At 33.4% G+C, this 12,466-nt stretch overlaps 1 protein-coding gene across 1 annotated transcript in view; it reads left to right on the top strand.

The window, feature by feature from the left end:
- Positions 1–12,466, top strand: part of LOC102809759 (uncharacterized) — a 79,435-nt gene that overhangs the window by 36,762 nt on the left and 30,207 nt on the right. The window contains exons 4-11 of the mRNA XM_006816631.3: positions 5,248–5,311; positions 6,130–6,211; positions 6,550–6,717; positions 7,410–7,550; positions 8,161–8,467; positions 9,304–9,468; positions 10,016–10,117; positions 11,148–11,339. Of these exons, the coding sequence (XP_006816694.1) occupies positions 5,248–5,311; positions 6,130–6,211; positions 6,550–6,717; positions 7,410–7,550; positions 8,161–8,467; positions 9,304–9,468; positions 10,016–10,117; positions 11,148–11,339 (1,221 nt within the window). The remainder of the gene's footprint in view (positions 1–5,247; positions 5,312–6,129; positions 6,212–6,549; positions 6,718–7,409; positions 7,551–8,160; positions 8,468–9,303; positions 9,469–10,015; positions 10,118–11,147; positions 11,340–12,466) is intronic.

Genomic DNA, 12,466 nt, shown 5'->3' with positions numbered 1-12,466 from the left:
AAATTTCACACTTGTAGAATTATGGTCATTTGTTCATTCCTTATCTTCATTTTGGAACCATGCACCAAATGACATCATTTCTGCTCCAAATGTGAACACCTTCAAAATAAAACTCTAAACTAATGTTTCAGCAAGCTTTCCTGTGTAACTAAGCATCATTATGGTTTTTAGCCCAATGGGGCGAAACCCTATTGTAATTGCTTTGGTTATTATTATTATTCCGCTGTTTTTAGCTCCGCTGTCGACTTTGTCGAGCGGAGCTTATCATATGAGTGATTGTCCGTCGTCGTTGTCCGTGTCAATGTTTTACTTTTTCGACTTCTTCTTGAAAACTACAAGCCTGAATGCTTTGATACTTGGTGTATATGTACCTTGGGTAGACCTCTCTTAGGTTTGTTCATTTCATGTTGATATCTTCAATTCCCTAATTTTGGTGAATATTTTTGTCATTTTTGGTAAAAAGTGATATTTTCGACTTCTTGTTAAAAACCGCAAGTCCAATTGCTTTGATACTACATATATAGGTACTACTTGTGGACCTCTCTCCGATTTGTTCATTTCGTGATGATATCTTCAATTCTCTAATTTTGGTGAATATTTTTGTCATTTTTGGTAAAAAGTGATATTTTCGACTTCTTGTTAAAAACCGCAAGTCCGATTGCTTTGATATTACATATATAGGTACTACACGTGGACCTTTCTCAGATTTGTTCATTTTGTGATGATATCTTCAATTCTCTAATTTTGGTGAATATTTTTGTCATTTTTGGTCAAAAGTGATAATTTCCACTTCTTGTTAAAAATCAATAGTTCAATTGCTTTGATATTACATATATAGATACTACATGTAGACCTTTCTCAGATTTGTTCATTTTGTGATGATATCTTCAGTTCTCTAATTTTGGTGAATATTTTTGCCATTTTTGGTAAAAAGTGATATTTTCGACTTCTTGTTGAAAACTGTAAGTCCGATTGCTTTGATATTACATATATAGGTACTACATGTGGAACTCTCTCAGATTTGTTCATTTTGTGATGATATCTTCAATTCTCTAATTAATTTATTTTGGTGAATATTTTTGTAATTTTTGGTAAAAAGTGATATTTTCGACTTCATGTTAAAAACTGTAAGTCCGATTGCTTTGATACTATACATATTGTTCATTTTCTAATGATGTCTTCAGTTCTTTAATTGAAATGTGCATTGCTAACAGCGGAGCTATCTCAGCCGATAGGCTGCTTGTTATAAATCACTGTAACTTGAAAAATTATGCTGCGATTGATTAGGCATTTTGCTTGCTGATAAAGGGCCATGAGTTGTGGTGTATATCCCAAACCAGCCATGTAGGTCACATGACCTGGCCGCCATCTTGGGTAGAACACAATTGCACCACTTTCTGAGAGTCTAGGAACTTCCGGTTTCTTTTTGTGTCATTGGCTCATGTCTAGCAAATATCAGCAACAAAATTGGATTTTCTGAAAATGACAAAAAACTTTAAAAATCTTCTTTTTAAAAATGGCTCATTCATGTGATTAGAAATTTGCTTTGCAGCACCTATGGCCATAGCTCTACAAAGTTACTGAAAAAAATGGCTTCCTTTGGCAGCCATCTTGGATTTAGTCAAAAGTGAAAGTACGCTATAACTCATGAACAATTTGCCAGATTGAAACCAAAGTTGGCATACAACATCCCTTCAATAAGATGATTATGTGTTCATAAAAATATTTCCCATGATTTAAGTGGTTTTAACGACCATCTTGACTTTATTAAAATAAAGCAAAAAAACTCAAAAAATTATCTTCTTAAAAATTGCTTGCTTGTTTGACAAGCAATTTAGCATATAGTATCACTGTTGATAGCTCTACAAAGTTACTGAAGCAGATTTTCGAAAAATGGCTTCCTTTGGCAGCCATCTTGGATTTAGTAAAAGAGAAAAAGTTCTATAACTCATGAACTATTTGCCAGACTGATACAAAATTCGGTATTTGGAATCCTTTCATTAAGTTTATCATATTCCTGTGAAATAAAATCCATATATTGTGTAGTTTGTCTGCCATCTTGCATTCAGACATGAAACGTTCGTCAAATAATCACATCAAGCAAGTGCAATTTGCCATGAGCCACGCAGGCTCGAAACCCGTCATCGCTGCTATGCAGCTATATTTTTTATTATTTATTATTAATATATTTTGCAGCAAACAACTTTAATCTCATGAAAGATGCATTATTATTAGTCAAAGAAAAATCATAAAATTTAAACAGTGAAACTTTGAACAAACATATCTAGCGAGGAAAACAGTTGGATTCAGACTAGGTACTATTGCTGGGTTAAATCTTTTTAGTCCCTGTTCGGACGAAGTCCAAAAACGGGGACTATTAATTTTGATTCCGTCCGTTTGTCCATCTATCCGTCCAGAGCCATTTCTTGGACACCCTTTGACCGATCTCATTCAAACTTGGCATACAGACAGTATATGATGAGCTACATATGCACGCCAATTTTCGTTATCATTCGATTAAATATGGCTGACTGGTAGTCATTTTGTCCTTCAAATTTGCTAAATTCTGATATTTAAACGTGTCCGGAACTGTTTCTCGTGGCTGAACAAGGTGATTTCAATCAAACTTTGTATGGTGATCATGCATAAGATACGGCCTGATTCAGTTCAAAGTCTGTACATAGGTACTACTTCAAGATTACACCACCCATGTTTTGTTTTGAAATTTGATAAAATTTGTCGAAATTGCAGCCATTTTGTTTAATATCTTAAAATCAGTGTCCGGAACTGTTCCCGGAGCTGAACAGAGTGATTTCAATCAAACTTAGTATGGTAATCATGCATATTGGGTTATAGGTGCACGTTACTTTTTTTTGAGATTCGGTCCAAGATGGCCGACTGGTGGCCATTTTGTTTTGTTTTCGTTTTGTGCTGATTTCTCCATAAGCTAGGGCCTGATTCAGTTCAAAGTTTTTACATAGGTGCTATATTTCAAGATAACAGAACACCATGTCGGCCATTTTGTAAAAAAAAACGTAAAAAATATCATTCTGTAACATGTCCAGAACTGTTTCTTGGAGCTGAATAGGGCGATATGGCCTGATTCAGTTCAAAGTTGAATAGGGCATTTTCAATCAAACTTTGTATGTTGACCTTACATATTAGGATACGGTGCAAGCCATATTTCTTTTGGAGATACTTGAACAACAATACCCGACTGGCTGCGTTTTTTTTTTCATGGTATTTCCTGTGTAAGATATAGTCCAATTCAGTTCAAAGTTTCCACGTAGGTACTATACTGACAGTAACACAATCTATAATCTGTGTTAGTGTTAAAAAAACATTGATCTTTCATTTCTACATGTCACTTGTACTCAACATTTACATCAACTACAGCTAATACTTAACGGGGACTATGCATTATCAATGCTTGTTGTTTTTGATTTGTGGTGATTGTCATATGGAAATGGCCACTTTTATTGCTAGCTGCCAAGATTTAATGTCCAATCCTGAAGGCATATAAATTACAGTTACAAATGAAACCTGCTTTATAAATTTAATTTTTGATTATTAGCAGTACTTTTATTTGCAAACTTGAGTAAAATGTGTTTCTCTGTAATTTTGAGTAGTGACTTCATTGATATGATGAGTGTCACTTCTCATAGCACCTCTTGATAAATGGTAATTGTACAACATATGACTGAAATGAACATTAGCATGACCCCCTATGTTTTGATTGACAGTCCCAATTAGTGGACAATCATATTATCACTGTCTGCCTGAATGATGGTAATTCTCAGGCTACTGTTATTGTGTTAACATAAGAATTATATCACTCACTGTATGCTCTCTATTGCAGAAAATTCTGCTATGTGTAAAAAGAGAATATTTTGCCATCACTTTACTAAAAGCTGCAATAGAGTTGTAATTATTTAGTCTGAATAGAAAATGGATTAAAATAAATACATTGCTTCATCAATGGAAAAGACAAAAACTGACTATGCATGCATGGACTTAATAACACTCAGTTATTTTATTACCTTCATATAATTTACCACACACAGTAAACCTAACAGATGATTTCTAAATTGACTACTTTAACATGCCAGGTGCTAACAAAATAATTTTTATGTAATTACAAATCTACATCAAATAATTCTTTGCAATGATAGTGAAATATGATGTTTAAAATATTATCATGTTGGACAGACATATACATGGTCTTTGTTTTAATTTAACTATTAATGTTGTGTTTAATATTAGACCTTAATTTTATCATTCCTGTTATTCATACACACAATTAAGTTAATTAACTATTTCAATCAATATATTATTGCTGTCATATGGTCATCTATCATTTTTCCTGCAATGATAGTGAAATATGATGTTTAAAATATTATCATGTTGGACAGACATATACATAGTCTTTGTTTTAATTTAACTATTAATGTTGTGTTTAATATTAGACCTTAATTTTATCATTCCTGTTATTCATACACACAATTAAGTTAATTAACTATTTCAATCAATATATTATTGCTGTCATATGGTCATCTATCATTTTTCCTGTTGATTGAGTAGATTAATGTACTATGGATAATTTTATTAATTCAATAATTCTTCGTTGTGTTCAATACTTTAACATTTTAACTTTAGAAAGTTTATTATAATGACTTTTGACTCATCTCTCCGGAGTCCCCATTACTTTAGTTTCTTCTGAGTCATGATATCCATATAAATAAATAAGCAATTATGTTTTGAATTTAGGCCAAGGTAAATGAATACTGTTGATTTATGTGTAATTGTATAACACTATGCTTTAATTACATCTCTTCCAGTAAGGGCGGCTGTTTTAATATATTACATGTTATTTTCCCATCTGTGGGTATAAAAATGTGAATTACAATATCATAATTTATAGCTCATTTTGTCTCTGGGGTGTGAAAAAAAAATGGCCAATTTGCTGTACAATCTAAAATATTTTTATTAATGATTTACTCTGTAGTTTTATGAATTGCCAGTTTTACATTTTCATTTCTTTAAAATAAAATACTGTTGTGCAGGAGCTCTATAGACTCATTTTTTGTGTGTGGTTTTGTCAATTTGTATATTGAAGGTTTTCTCCTAAAATATCTTCATTAAAAGCTGATCTCATTTACAATTTCAGTTTGTTTTGTTTTTACTCATAATAAGAGTCATTGACTTACTTTCATATATTGATAGTAGTTGCTTTCTTACTATTTCCAGTCACCCATGGTTGTATTATTGCAACAGTTACTCTCTATACACCCGATGGTAAAGAAGCAAAAAGGTAAGCATCTTCTTTAACTAATGTGTGCCAAGATGTTATAAATAATTCTTATTCTTTTTCAATTTTGATTAACATGTTTACTGTAAGCTCTCAATAATTTCGCAAGAGACAAATGTGTCAGTGAAAATCAAATTTTGCTGCAGTGAGCATATGCTGTGGATCATTAACGTTATGAGCATGAAAGTCAAATTTGGTCATCTTTCACAAATAAAGTATACTCTTTTCCCTATTTATTCACAAATTTTGACCTATAGGTTTTCTAAATTCATATCCTTTTTGTCCAAAATTGTTAAAAAAGTAGTTACTGGTAATCAACTTATCTTTCTCCATGCCCTCCATTTTGTAAGTGCAAATATGATAGACCCCACCCCTGTACTTAATATTACTATTAAGTTTTTATTGTCAGAATTCTTGTACAGGTGTTTTAGGTGCATTTGTTAAATATTGTTTGAATTCTGAGAAACAACATTGTGATGATTGTTTTAATGACAACAAATATTATAAACAAGAAACTGGCACAAATTTGTACATCCTACAGAAGTAGGTGACTTTTCCCATGTGTTGAGATAGATAACAATATTTGTGTGTCAGTGTCTCTCCTCACGAATCATATTTTGGTTATCAATGGTACCCGTGGCTGGTTAGTCTATTGACTGCATGCTGTGATCACAAGTGCATATCATCACCTACATGTGTTCATTTGTAATACTGCCTCTATTAATGAGGTAAATAATCAGCTGAGGATCTTGTCGTTTTTACTTGTACGCATGGAGGTCATTATAGTGCCCTTCATAGTGTTATTTTTTGTTTATCTCTAGTTCAATGAATACTTTGATGCCATACAATAGTAGTAGCAATGTACAGTCTCAGGATCTCTATCAATTAAGTCATTATTTACAGGTAATGTGGATTATTAGTTGCCTTATCAATCTTACCTTTAGATGTTCTATAAAGTTTGCAAGTTGTACATTTATGTGTGTTTCAAATACCTACATGAATTTTTAATGCTATATCAACATTGATAAATAATACCAGTTTTGGTATTTGCTTCTTTATATCTCCTAAAGAAGTTGCTAAACATAACTATGTACAATCCTTAAAAGATTTGATTTTAAAATATAGCTAGGAATGGCCTAAACTTTGTGACATCACCGGATAATATTGAATATTTGATTTGGAATCTAGTCATCAACTATTATTCTTACTAAAATGAACTCCTCTATCTGTTTGACCTACAGGAAGCACTTCATAGGGAACAAATGTTAGAACAAAAATTAGCAGCATTACAAAGAATAGTTGCAAATACTCAGGAAGCTTCTGAAAATGGTTGGCAAGCTCTTATAGATGAAGATCGGTTATTATCTAGGTTGGAGGTGCTTGAGGCGCAGCTGCAATCGCTTTCAAAGGTGAGTGTGTTTATGTATTAAAACTGTCACTATTAGAATAACAACCTTAATTCTAATTATGTTTACAGAATTTATTTACCATGATCTGGTAAAATCATCTAAGGTCATGTTGCTGAGGTACATGTACCTGACTGAGGGCCAAATGCTATGAGCATAAGGTCTAAAGTTGTTTTCATGCTAGCAATGAATTCCAATTATTACTATATGTTGCCTAACAGACTTAACACATGGCCAATAACAGTACCAATATACTCAATATACTTTTTTGACAGTGATAAAAATGAGCCAAATATCTGGGAACACCCAATTGTTTATGATTACAAATGTAACAGTGCTGTCCACCAGAGAAGAAAATATTGTTAGGGACATTTTTAAATTGTCAAAAAAGCTTCAACAAACATGATTATTTCATTCATTAAGGAACGTCTTTTCCATAAACTTATTTACAGAGATTGTAGTGCAAAAGATTCATTGATGTATTTTAAAATAGTTTCCTCCATTTTCACTGCTGCGTATGATTCTTAGAAGTGCATGTTGGTGTTGTTTTTGACAAACTGTTTCGTAGTGCCAAATTGAAAATCTGAACATTTGTAAGCTTCTGTGGTGATTGTAGAATGTCCATTTAAAAAACTGTGATTTTAGGACTAACATGTTAAATTACTAACACTGTTATCGCTGTTCTGTTTTTGCAGGCCCAACCGGAAGACAGTATACGAAAAGAATTAGTAGCTCTCCAAGATGACAAACACAAGTATGAAACAACTGCCAAGGAATCGTTAAGACGGGTCTTACAAGAAAAATTAGAAGCTGTTAGAAAACTTTCAGATCTTGAGGTAATGGTAATGCTAAATAAGCTCAGTGCCATGTTATGTCAAAGTTGCTATGCATTTCTCACGAACACCACAAGGTCACTAACAACAAAATATTTATTGTATTTTGGCTCTATTTAATTGTTGATTATGCGAAAATATCACTTCCTCTTCAAACAGGCTACCTTTCTATCCAGGTATTAGTTGCACTGCAGGGTGTGGGTATAGAAAGTCACAGAAAACTGATCTTTGACTCACTAATACTTCCTTGCATTTACAAGTGTCCTATCCATTAGTCGTACCTGTTTCCTGTTTTCATAAACCTATTTCTTGTATGTATAATGCATGCTTGTATCATAGTATTGAGAAAAAAAAGAATTGCATTTTCAGAAATTGTCTATGATATCGTTACCTACCTTTATTTCTACCTAGAATTTATTTTGATTATTTGTGCTGGGAAAAATAAATGCATAATTTGTCAATTTACAATTCCTCTTATGATTTATATCACCGAACTGGTAATAACAAGTACAACAATACACTGAAATATTGAAATGAAATAAAGTCTTGTTATAAAATTAAAGTATTCTGCTATATAATGTTGACACTTAATTTAATCATTATTTTGTTTCAGAGGTTGTTTAGCAATACTGAAGATGAGCTTTCACATGTCAAGGAATCCTCAGATGACACACAAGAAGAACTTAATGCACTTTGTGAAAAACACAATAAAACAAAAACTGAAATGCAGGAAATGACGGCAGAGCTGGCTGAAATTAAACGGACTCATGAGGAGGAGGTTGAAAGTGTGAATGCTAATAAAAGGGAACTCCAGACTAAATTAGAACTTTCTGAAAAACGTGAAGAGGCGTTATCTGCACAGATAGAATCTTTGCAGGCTGATTCTGATTTTACTAAACAGCAGTTAGAAGCAATGAAAGGTAAGAAAAAGCACATGAACGAGACACTTTTTCAGTATGTGTAGTTGTTGTTAATTACAAGAAGAAGGAAGACAACAACATTTCTATTTCTGGTGAGAGAGGGTGAATTTATAAGTTTTGTATTTTTAACATTCAAAATATTTTGTCCCATTTCTGTATTGAATGATAATCAGGTAGTTGTCACATTTTTGATTTGAAACTCATCCAGTATTCTCCAAGTATTTGTACAAGAAAGTTGGATGCATTACATATCATCATTAGCCAATTTGCATATTGTTGCTACAATGATATGATATGATATGATATGATAAAATCACTGTACTTTAGAAGAGAACACATGAAAATAATTATACATGCTTTTTTTATTTCATCATCCTCTATATCATCTCACCAGCTTAGTACTCTACTGAGGTTATCGTGCCGGCATGAACCAGTATTCCATTTAGAGTTAAATAGTATGCCCAATACATCACTGAAAAATATTTTTGAATATTCTCCAACATGAATTCTCTTCTGACTACTGATTCTTTCAGTTGCAGCCAAAATAATTTTAATGTTGTGGAATGAGCCAAGTATACAGCTTGAGGGCGCCATTGCATCTGATTAGAAATGACGCTACAATATTGTCAGTAATGCCAGAATAATTTTATTTATTTGTTTAATGCACAGATTGGACAAACACACTTACAGATCTGCACTAAATGCTAATAAAAATATTACGATTAATATTGTGTTTTCAGTCTGTAAACAACCCCTGCAGTCTGAAATTCACCTGTTGTTATATATAACTTTTTTCATATTGAAAGCGACATAATCAAGAGATTTTTATATTCTAGCTCGTTTAGAGACCATACAAGCTCAGCAGCAGCATCTCCAAAAACAAGATACACCGCCATCAACAACAACAACAACAACATTAAAAGATTCACCACAAGGCCATGGTGATGCCCAAAATGATATCTTAGACAAAACAGACGGTGACGGACAAGAAGATGTAACAAGTATGTATAATCATTATGACCACCTGGTATAGCTTGGAATTTGGTAATGTGTGTTTTCAACACAACATTTTGATAATAGGGTGTCTGCACATTCTTTAATACTAGAAAGAATTCAGCTAAAATGCTTTCCATCCAGTGCTAAGGTTAATGCACACATAAACTGAAATTTGTTTGATTGGTGTTGGTGTGTTTACATACATGTAGTGTATAACGTTTTTATACCAGCCAATTCCACCTGCACTTTCAGGATTTTCATTATCTGCCATAGAGGGCGATATTCAGATTCTCTCTCATATTGCATTCTGGTATGTTTTAAAGTCACTTTCCAGGATTGAGTAATTTTGTGTTTTTGGCCATGTGCTCTTCACCAGAGAAGTTTCTGTTGGTTGGTAAACTTTGAACACATGTTTGTTATGGAATGGAGGACCAGCAAATCACTTTTTTCTTCTTTGATACATCATCATCACAATTGCATGTAGGGGAAGCCTAACAACTCAAAACTCATCTGTACTTTGTGATGTTTATTTGGTTTGTTTATTGTTTACAGTGCAAGTTTTAGAAGACGTCAACACAAGTGATGAACTTGTTGACACATCAGGCTCTTCCACTAGTCATAATACATCAACAGATTTACTTATGCAGTATAAAAGTGAGTAAACATTATTGCATATGATATGTCTTATCCACTTTTATTATAGGAGTGAAAATATCACATTACTGCAGTGTTCTAAATGAAAATACCAGTCATATAATTGGTGTTATATTTTCACTCCTTGGCTGGCACGACTTTTACAATTGTCATGGAAATAGAATAGCCGGATGTGTAAATAAACATAATTCATTTGAGACGTTTGCATAATTAGTTTCAATATATTTTAGTACAAAACTTGGGGCTGGTGTTTTGATTCTGCTGAAAAAAAAACAATATAGCCGAAGGAAAAGCAGATTATTGCAATTTAGCCAGTGGTTATGTTCCAAACTCAGGCAATGTCCCTTATCAGAAATAATATTACCCTGATGAGGAAACAATATTGTCCGCAAGTCACCATCAGTACTGTTAGCTTCATCACTCCTGGCTCTAGTGTCTACTTTTCCTCATCCAAATTTCATCGCTGTATCATATAATACCAAATCATTGTTCTCTGGGTTCACAATTAATGGTGGGTCATTAAAATCAACATTTCTATAAATTCAAAAAAAGGAGAAAGTTTGTACGTCCTTGGGTTATTTGTGACAATGATTCTGATTAAACACTAATGGCCTGATTTTGAAATAAAAATCTTAATAACCGATTGTTTATTCACAGAATACTATTTATTAGTCCCCTGTCAGGGACTTATAGATTGACCTCTGTGCATGTCTTCATCCGTCCATTTGTGTGTAGATTCCCACCTCTATCTCAGATATGCCACAATCAGATTTTGACATATGAGACAATCAGATTTTGTTCAAACTTGGTACATACATTGGACATAATGAGACCTTGATCATTATCATACATCATATTTTTTAACGAATGCTGTTCCAGAGCCATCTATAGCTGTTTTAGAGCCATGTCTTTGACATACGGTACATTGACTAATCGGAATCAGACAACTACATGACATGCATCCGTTTCCTAGATGTAGCCAGCCATACTTGATCTCAGTGTGTATGCTTTCTCTACACTTTGTTTGCAGCCACTATAGAGAACATGGAGAAGCAGTTACAAGAAAAACAAGACAAGTTAGATAATTTACAAGTACAACTTGAACAAGCTAGATTAGAAGCTATACAAAGCATTGCCCAGGTTTCATCACTAGAGGAACAGCTGTTTAATTCACAGGACATAGAAGATAGTAAATTGGACAAAGCACTTACACAACTCACCTGTAAGTTAAGAACATCATTGCGATGTTGAAAAAAATGGATTATTCAGATTATATGTGCATCTAAGTGCATACGTACATCTAAGTGCATACTATATACGTGCATTTAAGTGCATACTACATACATACATCTAAGTGCATACTACATGTGTGCATCTAAGTGCATACTACATACATGCATCTAAGTGCATACTACATACATGCATCTAATTGCATACTACATGTGTGCATCTAAGTGCATACTACATACATGCATCTAAGTGCATACTACATGCGTGCATCTAAGTGCATACTACATACATGCATCTAAGTGCATACTACATACATGCATCTAATTGCATACTACATGTGTGCATCTAAGTGCATACTACATACATGCATCTAAGTGCATACTACATACATGCATCTAATTGCATACTACATGTGTGCATCTAAGTGCATACTACATACATGCATCTAAGTGCATACTACATACGTGCATCTAAGTGCATACTACATACATGCATCTAAGTGCATACTCCATACGTGCATCTAAGTGCATACTACATACGTGCATCTAAGTGCATACTACATACATGCATCTAAGTGCATACTACATATGTGCATCTAAGTGCATACTACATATGTGCATCTAAGTGCATACTACATACATACATCTAAGTGCATACTACATACGTACACCTAAGTGCATACTACATACATGTATCTAAGTGCATACTACATATGTGCATCTAAGTGCATACTACACATGTGCATCTAAGTGCATACTACACATGTGCATCTAAGTGCATACTACACATGTGCATCTAAGTGCATACTACATATGTGCATCTAAGTGCATACTACACATGTGCATCTAAGTGCATACTACACATGTGCATCTAAGTGCATACTACATATGTGCATCTAAGTGCATACTACATATGTGCATCTAAGTGCATACTACACATGTGCATCTAAGTGCATACTACACATGTGCATCTAAGTGCATACTACACATGTGCATCTAAGTGCATACTACATATGTGCATCTAAGTGCATACTACATATGTGCATCTAAGTGCATACTGCATACGTGCATCTAAGTGCATACTGCATACGTACACCTAAGTGCATTCTACATACGTGTA

Source organism: Saccoglossus kowalevskii, chromosome 3 (assembly GCF_978046115.1).
Source record: "Saccoglossus kowalevskii chromosome 3, keSacKowa6.1, whole genome shotgun sequence".
NCBI classification, from domain to species: domain Eukaryota; kingdom Metazoa; phylum Hemichordata; class Enteropneusta; family Harrimaniidae; genus Saccoglossus; species Saccoglossus kowalevskii.
Note: the sequence above shows the minus strand (reverse complement) of the source record. Positions and strands in the feature narration are given on the sequence as shown.